This window comes from Coenobita brevimanus, chromosome 20, assembly GCF_032717465.1.
Source record: "Coenobita brevimanus isolate Jiangsu-jjx chromosome 20, ASM3271746v2, whole genome shotgun sequence".
NCBI classification, from domain to species: domain Eukaryota; kingdom Metazoa; phylum Arthropoda; class Malacostraca; order Decapoda; family Coenobitidae; genus Coenobita; species Coenobita brevimanus.
Genome location: NC_136973.1, coordinates 3,226,917 through 3,239,711, shown reverse-complemented (window position 1 = coordinate 3,239,711; position 12,795 = coordinate 3,226,917). Strand labels below are relative to the sequence as shown.

The window sequence follows — 12,795 nt, the reverse complement described above, 5'->3', positions numbered from 1 at the left end:
CTCACATTTTCGCACTTTTTTCCATCCTCACTGAACCAGGATTAAAACAATAACTGCATGATATTATTTAATGCTATGACATTTTGTTGCAATTTATAAACTTGCTGGAGGGAGAGAAGAAGTCTTATTTTGTAGGTAGGAAACTGTCATATACAGTATTTGTCTGAGGTTAAGCAGTATTATTTGTAACTTAACAGGTTCATAATATGCTGTGACTAAAAGCACTATGCTGACATCAGTTAAATTTTCAACGGCTTTGAAGGCAAATTACTGATGCTGCAATAGTAAGAAGTACATCTGTTATATTTAATAAAAGGCAGAAATCTCACTGAAAAGAGCTAAAGTAACACACTAGAATTCAGCAGTACAACTGTACATTATTTTCCTTATATCCTCATTGTACTTTGATAGTTATTTACACAGTTCACATAAATTCCTTTATCATCATATTACTGAAATTCCTTATGCCAATGCCCCTGCTTACCTCGTGTAGATGTGGAGGCGTTTGTGGATATCTTTGGTTTGCCAGTCTTACAAGTTTTTAAGCCTCTGTAACCTAAAATTAATAATCTACATTATAACTGTGGTGCCAGAGATTTTATGACAATCAAGAGAGATGACCTTATAATTAGAGATACAGTGTGTGCAGTAAACCTTGAAAGACATGCGTGAAACACTTGAGTAATGTGTGAACAAGAGAACAGTGTACATTAACTCTGGCCCATGGAATGATAATTAGTTATAAGTTATAGTAAGATGCTACATATACCATCTGGAAAGGTTGGCATGTATGATCTCTGTACACAATACCTTGCTGTTGCTAATTACAGTACAGAAAAAGTAACTTTACATAGTTGTTGTTTTTTTTAATTATATATATATATATATATATATATATATATATACACACATAAATTTAAATTATAATCTATTTAATCTCGGTCACAACCTTAACATGCCTTGATCTGTAGCATTGATGTATAGTATAATATCCTAATATGCTGAACAGTTTTATAGCTGCATAGTGATCTCTTGACTTTATATAAGTACACTGTATCAGCAACAGAGTTTAAACGGATATAATGATGTACTGATGACACCACCAGCAGGTTATTTCTGTTATGAAAAATAATGAGAACATAATATTGGAGCTTCCTTTCATAGCTCCAAATTGGCTAATGAAAACTTTTTCCTTGAGATACTGCAGCTTTACAGCAAAGTATCTGCTCTCCTGAATGTCAGAAGTACATAGAACATTTCTGTATGGCTGGAGCACAGAAATTCTCACTTAACACATAACACTGTATTCCTTTGAATTACTACTTGAAAATGGATTTGAATGTTATATTCCAATGTAAATGACTACCTTCACAAATTATGTTTTAAGAACATACAAGGATCTAACATTATCAAAACTGGTAGCAAACTACACTATTATAAATATGAATGAAGCAACTGGAACTATTTATCTGAAACAAGTACAATATTAGTGAAATATATTTCAGCTACAATCCTTCACTTTAACCACACACCCTGACCAGTAGGTAACGTGCTGGAGCAAGATATCTTCATGTGGTGGCATCAATTTTACCATGTAGCTCATCTGTTCAGATATACAGTACTGTATAAGCATTCTTCAGCTACTTCCCTATCCCCAGAAAGAAGGATGGTGGGTTGCATGAGAAGGGTAACTTCAGCCTGCAGTCCACTGGGTTTACTTTTCAGATGAGCCTGGGCACACCACAACAACCACTTGGTAATGAACACTATCAAGTTATTGAACTGTATATTTGTGAGCTACCATTTCCGCCCACCATCTACCCCTATTCCTGACTGAAAGGAAGATGTAGCCAGGGTTTCACCCCTAATGAAGTCCTGTCACTGGCAATAAAACAAACCTAAGTTATGAACAAATCCCTCATAATGTACAGCCTATATAAGGAGGGATGCAATTGGCTAAAGCACTGAACATTGGGAAAATTACTGTGATGGGTGTACAGGGAGGTCACGGATGTGTTGTGGTCCTTGTGGGGTGGGGAGTGTTTCATTTAGCTCTCTACACCTGTTTTTGAAATGCCATTGCAAACTGTTCCTCATGTAATCTTACAAAGCTTCAAACTATCACCAAAATACCTTAAGCAATGGACAGCTGTATACTGTGTCTTCCCCAAAGGACACAAATTCCACAACAAACTATACCAGACAGGTGAAGGGTTTCAAATCCTAAACTCAAAGCACACACTTCAGCTTCATACCTGACAAGTTTACACAGTATTACCATCTGAGACAAACCTCAATTCAGCTTACAGTTCAGAGTTGCAGCGATGCAAGCACTGAGAATTTCACGAGCATTGTGGATTTCACTTTAATGCACAAGAAAAATTCACACACAGATGCATTCATGAGCTTGAAAGTGTTAATGCTATTCAACAGGCTTTCACTTAAAGTGACACCTAGGCTCTGACTCCTCTCCAGCCAGTGGTGGGGGTAGTGGGTGGGCAGAAACTATGACTTACACTCTCGTCAACTACTGCAGGCTGATGTTGCCCTCCTCCTCCTCCTGTAATCTACCATCTTCCTTTCAGGGGACAGGGAGGTAGTTGTGGGATGCTTGTATAAACAGACCGCGAATCCATCTGGCTATATTGTGCCATCACATGAAAGTGTCTCAGGCATCACCAATGTTGATATTATAAAGGTATAAACAATATACAAGTAAATAACAAGGACTGATAAGCAAAACAAGCTGATAAGGAAGAAAATAATGTTTGGGAGTCTCCTTAATAAACCTATGGCTCCCCACTCAGGTATGGATTGGGGAAGTTTGTGTTCCCCCTATTTTTGGTAGACCAGTAATATTACTTATAATAAAAGAACAGTCTGCCTTTTCTTCTCTTCCTTCCTTCCTCTTCTGTCTTTCTTTCCTTCATTCTTTCCTCTTCCTTCTGGCTATGGGTGACTTTACACTCCCTCTTCTGTATTTCTTTCCTTCACTCATTCCTCTTCTTCCTATGGTTGACTCTACACTGATAAGCCAGATGGTTTCCTGTACACCAGGATACCATTTACTATGCTGGATGGTAACCACATAACCATATTATGATGCCTGGTGGTTTAGTGGGTAATTAAGTCGCTCCAATTGGATTGAGCCTGTACAGGCTTATATCCAAGGGATGGTTGCGCTTTATTGCACATGTAATGCCACTCAGGGATGAGTGAAGCTGCTCACTCTCATCACAAATGTCAGGACCAACTTGCCTAGCCCTAGGCTCCTATGCTCCTCATGGGGTAACATAGGATTGGATGATGGATGAATGTTACTTACCAAAATCGACGCAATAAATATCTTACATACATATTTTCATAAAAGTAATTCAATAAAACGTAGGATTTGGTAATAAATACTGAGGATTTTGGCAATATATGACTATGAATTCAAACTTGTGGTAATTCTGCTACAATTACACCCCTACTTTCTCCAAAGTGCTGGATCCAGCCCTGCAACTGTACCCAACACTGAAAACAGATCACTTAATTGTACATTTGTTACCTGAGTATGTGTTAAGTGAGAAACTGCTGCAAGAGTTTGAAGTCCAGCAGCTTAGGGATTCACAGGCCACTGCCTAAAATAAAAATATCTTTTCTCCATTGTCTTGTTATTTAAGATTCCAAACAATCTGATTTACTGTTAATCTGTACCATTTATAAGTCTGAATTAAAATATCCGCATATAAAATTATTTATTCAGTTACTATTGATATGAACCAGAGAAACATAAGGGCTATGGTTTCTCCTAATATATTAAAATGATTCACTCTGACATAGCTGCTTCCCTTATCGTACCAATCATAGCTGCCTCGGTTGCAGACATCTTAAAATTTACATTCTTTATTTCTTTTTTTAACACTTTTGATTAAGCCACTAGTATACACCTCTTTCAAATATTACACCACGATTACACAAACCACAGATTTAAATATATATAATTCCTGGTGTCATTTTGCTTTATTTTATTCAGCTGATGGTGGTGGAGTATCTTTACTGTCGTTTCAAGAAAGGTCAGTGAGACAGAGAGAGAGAGCTAAATAAAAATATCCCAGACACTGATACACCTGCATGATACAGTTCATGACCACTAAATTGAAGCAGCAATTATACAATACTTATTCGAGGGTCTATGTGTCTTTATGTAAACAATGACCACATGCTGATACAACTTCATATAAAACATTTTAAAATAAGGCCTTTTTGACAGCATGGCTTGCAGACAGGAACAACCCTTGAGCAGTGCATACTGATGCCTCAAGTTTAGACTACGTTGAGCAAAGTACCCTGTAAGTATCTAACATTTAATTATGAAGACTGTGTCAAGATCGGTTCCGGCTGGATTTACTTTTGTTGAAATATACTGTAGCGTATTGTAAGTAACAGGAACTGCACCAAGATCAGTTCCAGCTGGATTCAGGTTTGTCACGAAAAACTGTAGCGTGTTGTAATTACTGGAAGAAACAAGGTGCTGAACTCCTCTGAATACACTTGTACACAGCATATAAGATACACAGGTTGCATATTATCTTGACAGCAATACAGTACGAGTGATGCCGGGCTGGCAGCTGCACCAATGAGTGTTTACCACAGGTCCCACTGCTGTTTCCACAGTCTGTGCTAGGGAAGATCTCTCACTGAAATAACAAAAAGGACATGTGACACAGTGAACAATCACTATACAGTTTATCTTTCAGTGTAGAAAGCCTACTTTGTGAATCTGTCTCACATTAACCCTCTGGAACACCTTCATGACAAAGCTTCAAATTAAATATCAGTATATGCAATGTAATCTGAAATATATACAAACATTTTCTTTTCCTTGAAGCATATCATCACTGATGTGAAATGAGCATCTCCTGTTTTCACACAATCAAGAACTTCCCCTTTATTCTTTGTGATGGCCATGCTGAGAAAGGAGTAACTTAACTTTCCTTGTTTTTCACTAGTAAGAAACAAATACAAAAATATGAACATGGCCAATGGAAAGCTTATAAAATTCAGCATCTTTAATATACAAGACTTTGTATCTTTCCCAGGCATCAAAATTTGGTGAAATAATGAGTTCCATGTTTGTAACAATAATGCTGTCTGTGTCAAATGGTTTTATGGGCTGCTGCGCCAGAGGGTTTAAATATGAGAATCAGTGGATCACTAGACACTTTCAAGTACGTGTAAGGCTATGTGTAAGGATGCTAATATACTTACAAGGAATTGGTAATGCATTACAGTTAAGAGAAGTATTTTGAGGTATGTCAACATACACTGTCAGAAAAATGGCATATTCCCACATCCAGTGGAACTGGTATTACTGACTTGAATACTAACAAAAAATCTTGCAGTGCAAAAGGTGAGACACTCATGAAAATCTGCATACATATTATGCCAGACTGATTAAATTGGTCATATCTAGTAACTTGGTTCTTAAGCAATACAACTTTGGCTGTCCTCATACCCATCACCTTTACTATGTGCAACAGGGGACTGAACATGATTTCATGTAATACTACTGGGTTTCAGTGCAGTCAGTGGATGGTGTCACTGTACTCTATTTAGTATGGAAAACCAAGGCAATACTCAGCATGACTGACAGACAATTTCTTGCCCTAATATCTACAGTAGTAAAAAGTATGCAACAACTAAAACTTATGTGACTACCAAGTCAAGACTAATTGTTACTGCAAGATTTTACTGTAAGTGGATCATGGAACTGATGAACCATCCACAGTCCGGCAAAACGAGGCACAAAGTTCAAAATTGGCAGGCTAAGTGTTATGCCAGAATATTTCTAACATTCTTGTTGTTGAGGGATTTTTCTAGCCAAATAAAATCATCTGAGGAGTACCAGAATACAATATAAAAATTTGTAAGTCACAATAAAAAGAGTTTACCGGGCATCAGGAGCAAAAGTCATCCAAAAGAAAGCTTGAATTTGCTTTGTAGCTCTTCAACTTGCCTGTGACTGAGTGTCAGAATGTGACCATCAATTTTTATTAAAGAATTCCATAACCTAAGGAAATTCAATTCAAATGCTTATTTATCAATCTGTATGCATCTTTTCTCTGACAATGTGGGTAGGCATATCTAATTAACTTTCTCCTCCATCAAGTTCTGCAGTAATTCATCACATCACCAACAAACCTCTGAATGCTTTTAAAAATTACTGTATGAAATACGTTTTCATAAATCAAATTGCTGTATACTTCATTACTTCAACATGCACTCTAAAAGTAGAATATTTAGTAAAACTTCAGTATAGCACTCAACTAAATAATGTACAGTACATGCAAAAAAATAAGATTTAAGACTGTAATGACTACACTAGGCAGGACTTGCACAGGAACTTATTAATGTAAGTAATCCACGAAAGAAAGTTATGACATAAACTTGGAACAATGACAGTGTTATTACTCAGCACAAAGAATTATTTTTTATATGAAGGCCTTATATAAAATGGTGATTATAAAGTAATTAATAGTTGCAGCAATGCACAAATAATATGTTCAATGCATATAAAAAATATATTTATATTCTAGTGTGCACATCACAGGTAATTTATGGACAACGCTAATGACCTCTTCAGTTTCAACATAGGATAATGTAGGTTGTTACTAAGTCTATTATAAAATGGAAAGAAAAGTCGAAGTGTATGGTAATACATGTTTTTACTAAATCTATTAGAAAAAGAATTTTAAAAATTGTGCACAAGGTATTATATAACTAGAGGTCAGTAACAAGCATATCTAACTTAACTCCTTCACTCTGATGACGTCTTTTTTGTCATACCTTACCATCTGCAGGTGAGTTTATTCAGTCTGGGTTAGGCTTCCAAACTGCAGGGGTTAGATATAGCCTTCATAACCCCTTCACTGCTCAGTTAGCATTTCTGAACTGCGGTGGGTGGGTTAGATAGTCTTCATTAACCCCACCACACATATGTTAGATTTTTTGAACTGGAGGAGTTTGATATCCTTCATTAACCCCTTTCATTGCACCAAGAACACAATAAAACAGACGTCATCTTAGCCAAGGTGTTACTCAAAAATGTAGTGTCTGTGTGTACCTTCCTGGCAGAGAGAAGCAAGAGGAGAAGCTACACCATCGCCCAGCCTGGATATTCTTGTGACCCTAGAAAGTCAAGACCACCAGCAGTTAGCTACTAAGCAGAGAACAATACTGTACTGTAATTATGACTGTGTTCTTACTGTACTCATTCACCTTAACTTGGCTTAAAAACGACACCTCTCCATTTTGAATAAATCATTTATACCAAGAGATTAACACTAAAATATGATACTAGTCACAATGAGGTCCTATGGGAAGATACACAGCGATAGCATTATCTTCTTCTACCAAATGAACTAAGTAAATTAAACAAGGATGAAAATTTGGGCCAAGTTAGGGTGAAAGAGCTATAACAATCTACTCAGTGCTACTTGGAAAAATGTGAAATAATTGACTGCATGCAAAAGCAACGTAAGCATATTATCTCTAATGCATCATGACCCCTTCAGTCCAGTGACATACATTCCCATTCCATTCTTTGCTATTTCTTGATGATTGTGCTCTTTTTAGGAAGGGCCTCTCAATGAACGGTGTTAATAAAGGCAATATTTACCCTCCCCCCCCTCCCCAGTTCAAAAAACCTCTCCTAGGTTGAATGAAACTGTCTGGTGATGGGAAGAAAAAAATGAAAAATAATACCACTGGAAGACAGTGGTTTAGATAATGTGCAGCACATATGTCATGTACAAAACTGAACTGTACTTGTCAAATGTGAATCCAGGCTTGTCTAACATCTTTATGAAAGAAGATTTAAACATAAAGAAGAATATAACCACATGATGAAACCGTGAGTACCGGTATTGCAAGGAAACGAGTCAAACTTTTGTATCTTCAAAATAAATGCAATATAATTCTATATGTGGGTGAAAATTCATCTACTGAGGAAATTCATGTCAATGTGGAACAAGACATGAAATATACACACACTCTTTTTTGCATGCACTCATCCTCTGTAATACAACATTTACAGTACAGTACAGTACAGTAAAACCTTATTTGCCATTACTAACTCATCATATTCACTTAACACGATACTAAAATAAGTGAAACCAGTACATTATTTCTGGAAGGTATTGGTCATCCATGTGGTTATTTAACAAGTTGCTGAATAATCTGAAAATTGTTCAGTGCAATGAAAGATTTACTGTACCTTACTATAAACTGTGCTTTCAAAATAGTAGCAAATGCTAATGAATGCTCATGTATAAATATTAGATTATGCGCACAATGATGGGGAATTTTATATGCACAAGCACCAGTGACTTGAGCAGCTTTGCATATACTCTATTATAAATCTAGAAAAGTGCACAGAATGATCAATAACACCATTACAGTATTATAAACAGGTTCTAGATTAAATTACTGTATGATTCACAACAATTTGATGAAATAACAAAGTAAATTTTCATACTTTAACTGTTAATGTCATCAAATGACCACTAGGTAACACATAAAACTGATAAGGAACGAAAGTGCATCCTTGTACTAGATTTCAAATGTTTACATTTTATTGCTTTAATGTTTAAATGCACTAGTCTTGATGACAAACTGTATATTACAATACAAATACTGAATAAAATTATTTCTGCACTAATAAGGAGCTTGCAATGATAGCTCGCTCCCATGTCTTTCTGTGCTTTGTGGTACTTATTTAGCTTTGAAAAAGGAGGTGCTTGAGAAGGATGCTTTCATGTGATGCAGCACCGATATAACCAGGCAGTGGGACTGCCTAGTTACACAAACATCTCTCAGTCTCTCTCTCTCTCTCCCTCAATGGGAGGATGGTGGACTACAGGAGAATGACAATTTTTCCTGCAGTACACTGGGTTTGTGTTCAGATGAGTCTGGGGCCACAACAAAACCAAACAATGAAAATGGTCTAGTGGCAGAATACACCAGTGTGAGTGGTGGTCCAGGCTTGCATATATGAATTCCAAGGTTCACTTCTTTCCAGTACACAACAGTAAACTTAGAACTAGAGGTAAATGCAATAAAAATTTACTGAAAACAAATATGGTATTCAGTTTTTAAGGGAGTAAATTGTGAGCTGGAAAAATAAGGTAGTGGACTGCTGGGACTAACCAAGCATGAATAGTACACACAAAATGTGATGACTAAAAGCCCTTTATACTACCTTTACTCTTAAATCTACAGCAATATTAGCTAAATATACTAAATGATAAAATGACAAAAATCTATCTATCTATCTATCTATGAACAAAAAAATGCTGTGGATGATAATATGGCAGTACAGTAAGCAAAAAGACCTACATTTGTATTAAATGTAATTGCTGCCACTAAAAAAAAAAAAAAAAAAAAAAAAAAAAAAAAAGGCAGGGAAGAACTTCAGTGTAACCCTTAATGTCTAAACCTAACTCAAATTTTGAAAAATCAATATTCAACCACTGGAGGAATAGGTGGACACATATTCAAGTCTTTAGGCATTGTTATGTGGAAGTAACTATAATATTCTGCTAATGAAACTACCATAAAAAATGACATAGCAGTAATGCAGTCTGGTCATGTGGGACACATGGAGAATGAATATGTATGTATAAGTGTAAAGGTTAATGAGGGCAAAATAAATATATAAATAAATAAAATAAAAAATGTTTGGGGTGAGGGGAGTTAAGCTAAAGGGAGAAGGATTAGGTATATCTTAGACAAGGTGGAGATACAGGCTGATGACTGGTATAAACACAAATATTAATTGATACAGAATGAGGGACAGCATATATACAGACTGGGGGTTTTGAAGATGGACACAATATGGTGATCAATTAATTGGTACAACAGTCATAAGCAAACAATTCACAGTACACACAAAGCACAATCACAGCACAGCAATGCACATTATATATTATTTCACTATAATGCAATACCATGGAGAAGCTGAACCTAATGCTCAATATACAACCTTGGCATGCAAAGAGCGACCAAAAGCCAGATAACTAAATGTCATGCGGCAGAAACTGTAATATTTATGTGCTCGTTGTGCTGATTGTAAAAAGCTGTATGCACAACTACAACAAAAATCTGAGTAACTTATAAGGGCTCAGTGGCTATGAAAGATATAAAGCAAAACCTCGATAACCCGGCAGTCAGTAACTTGTAATTTTAAATAAGCTGGTATGGCTGTGCTTTAAGAATTTTTAGCATATACTTTGGAATATTTTGACATATATTATACATGTAAATGCTGAGTCAAAAACAGTCAAGCAACTGTTGTGAAGTAATTACTACACGTGGCTGGTTTTAGTGTCTGGTTTATCTTCCAGTCTACAGATAACATCAATTGCATCATGGCCAGCCCCAATACCAAAGTGCCCCCTCTATCACCTCCATTACCTACTATGCCTCAGTCACCTACTACAACACCAATTAAAGTGTCAGTCCTCGCCTGCACTGCTGGTAAGTGTTACTCTATCAAAATTTGTAGTTACCTGCATTTGTATAAGAGCCAATACTGTTTGAATACTCATCGATTGCAGGAGGACGTAACCGAGGGAAAAATGCCTTGATGGATCAGAATTCTGCTAAGTCTGAATGGCTAAAGTCCTGTATGTTCCAGCTTACTGAGGTTTTATTGTATATATTCCACAAAAACACACAGCCCTGAACACAGCATATTTTTTGAAGATATGACTTTCACCATTAAGAAAGAAAAGTAGTGTGTGATGTAACAAAGCTAAGTGTACAATTGCAACAGGAAGTTCACTGTCTTAGCACCCTCTGATTATACCCTCTGACATTACACAAAGTTCATATTAACAGCTACAGCCTCATGGCGCTGTTTTTAATAGCTCTCAAAGCGGTTTTAAAGAGACAGGGAGGTACAGCATTTATTGTGTGAGCTGAATAATGATGTGAACAACTAATAACTTTATGGCTTAAAAACAACATTCAATTGCTGGCATCTATTATCAGAAAATACAGTGCCACCTCATTACCTTCATGTGTTGTGGAGTTCATAATGGTTTTAATAGGTACAATTTTTAACAATAGTTGGTGTTCATTCTCTGCTCTTATCCTGTGCTGTGGGGAAGGCATCACCAGGATTTCACACCAACGGAAGACCTGTTGTTCAGTGTTAAGGTTGTAGTTTAAACCTTTTCTAGACTACACGAGGAATAACAACAATGCTTTTCGTCAGTGTGGAAAAGCTCCCAACTACAAACAACAACTGTTTGTCCAGTAGGACATTCACACTATGGCTAAAGGGCAGACAGTAGTATGGCCAGAGGGTAAAAAGAAACTATGACTCATGACTTAACATCACACTATTTTGCATATAAGATGCTTCCCTTGGATAAATAATATAAACCAGTTTTAACATCCATCCATCCATCCATCATCCGATCCTACATTGCCCCAAGAGGAGCGCAGGAGCCTGGGGCTAGGCAATTGTTCCCGACATTTCAGATGAGAGTGAACCCCCTCAAAAATAAAGCTAAAGTTAATTGGAAATCCACATGAGCTACAAAGATTGGAGTGTCTTAATTAGGCCATAAAAAAAAATTAAGGCAATCATTTAAAGCAATTCTTAAATAAACACTGGATGAATCTGTTAATATGCACAAAACCATAGAGAAAAAAATGCAAATAATACTGTACATTACTACCTCAAAAAGTACTCTAGAAGGGCATCTTTAGAGCTGCTTGTTTATGTCAGAGGTAAGTAAGTGTGAAAGAATTATCTAATTCACTGAACATCATGGTCATAGAAAACTGGCAGCATGCATCTTAAACAGCACAGATTAATAAGATGGCACTGTAAGCACTTTATTCAGAGTGGTAGTAAAAGATGAGGGTGGGAGAGAAAGAGTAACCCCCATGATGTTGGTGAGATCGAAGTCACACGGGCATGCAGCTCTGGCTTACGTGAAGTGTGGTAGTTTTGATGCCTAACTTGGATATGAATGTCTTGCAATTCTCCTGAGAAATGAAAGTAAGGAAAAAATAGGACATAGGTAACGAAAGACATACTCAAGTTGCAAGAAAAGTATAGACAAGGGTGGTTTGAAACAAGTCTGAGGAGGCATTTCTCTGCTCTTAATACAGTACATCACAGGTCTGTTGCATCTACTGACCTCAAGCTCATATAACACACATAACAATTCAGACAGATGTATTCACTACATCTGAGGACCCTAGAAAATTTTGCACATAAATAAAGATGTGCAAAATCTATCATATTTCCGTATTACTGTATTTATGTTCAGAAAACTAATTCTTGAATATCCACTCACTAACAGGAAAAGGCATTACATATCTGCTTTAACAACTTGTCTACCTAATTCATAAGAGAAACAATTCTGAACTTTTCTAATGCCTGCCAACACAAATATGAAAATAATTTTTATTTCTTGTTAAACCACCTCAGTTACATTCATTCTCCAAAGTATCCTTTTATATTAACAGAAATTTAAGCAATTTATTCACTTTGTTTTCACATTCACACTCTTTACAACTAAACTCTTTACCCTTCCTCTTTTAACATACTCATTTCAATTACTCCCTCCATTTCTAAGTTCTCACCAATGATTTTAAAATAACAATATCTCCTTGTCGCAAAATACTGATCAATTTGAAAAAAGTTTACATACTAATAACCTTTATATAAGAAAACAGTATAAAGTTTTTCATGCACATAATACTGTGCAAGAATTCTAAAGTTACTTGAAA

The 12,795-nt window shown here is 36.2% G+C and overlaps 1 protein-coding gene across 5 annotated transcripts in view; it reads right to left on the bottom strand.

The window, feature by feature from the left end:
- Positions 1-901: 901 nt before the first annotated feature.
- Positions 902-12,795, bottom strand: part of LOC145391966 (uncharacterized) — a 69,221-nt gene continuing 57,327 nt past the window's right edge. For 2 of the 5 annotated variants that reach the window (XM_080266468.1, XM_080266469.1), the window contains exons 10-12: positions 11,992-12,045; positions 7,109-7,173; positions 902-4,682 (exon numbers count right to left, since the gene is read on the bottom strand). In XM_080266468.1, the coding sequence (XP_080122594.1) occupies positions 7,139-7,173; positions 11,992-12,045 (89 nt within the window). In that variant the 3' untranslated portion in view covers positions 902-4,682; positions 7,109-7,138. The remainder of the gene's footprint in view (positions 4,683-7,108; positions 7,174-11,991; positions 12,046-12,795) is intronic. The other 3 variants (XM_080266470.1, XM_080266471.1, XM_080266472.1) reach the window with 3 other exon arrangements.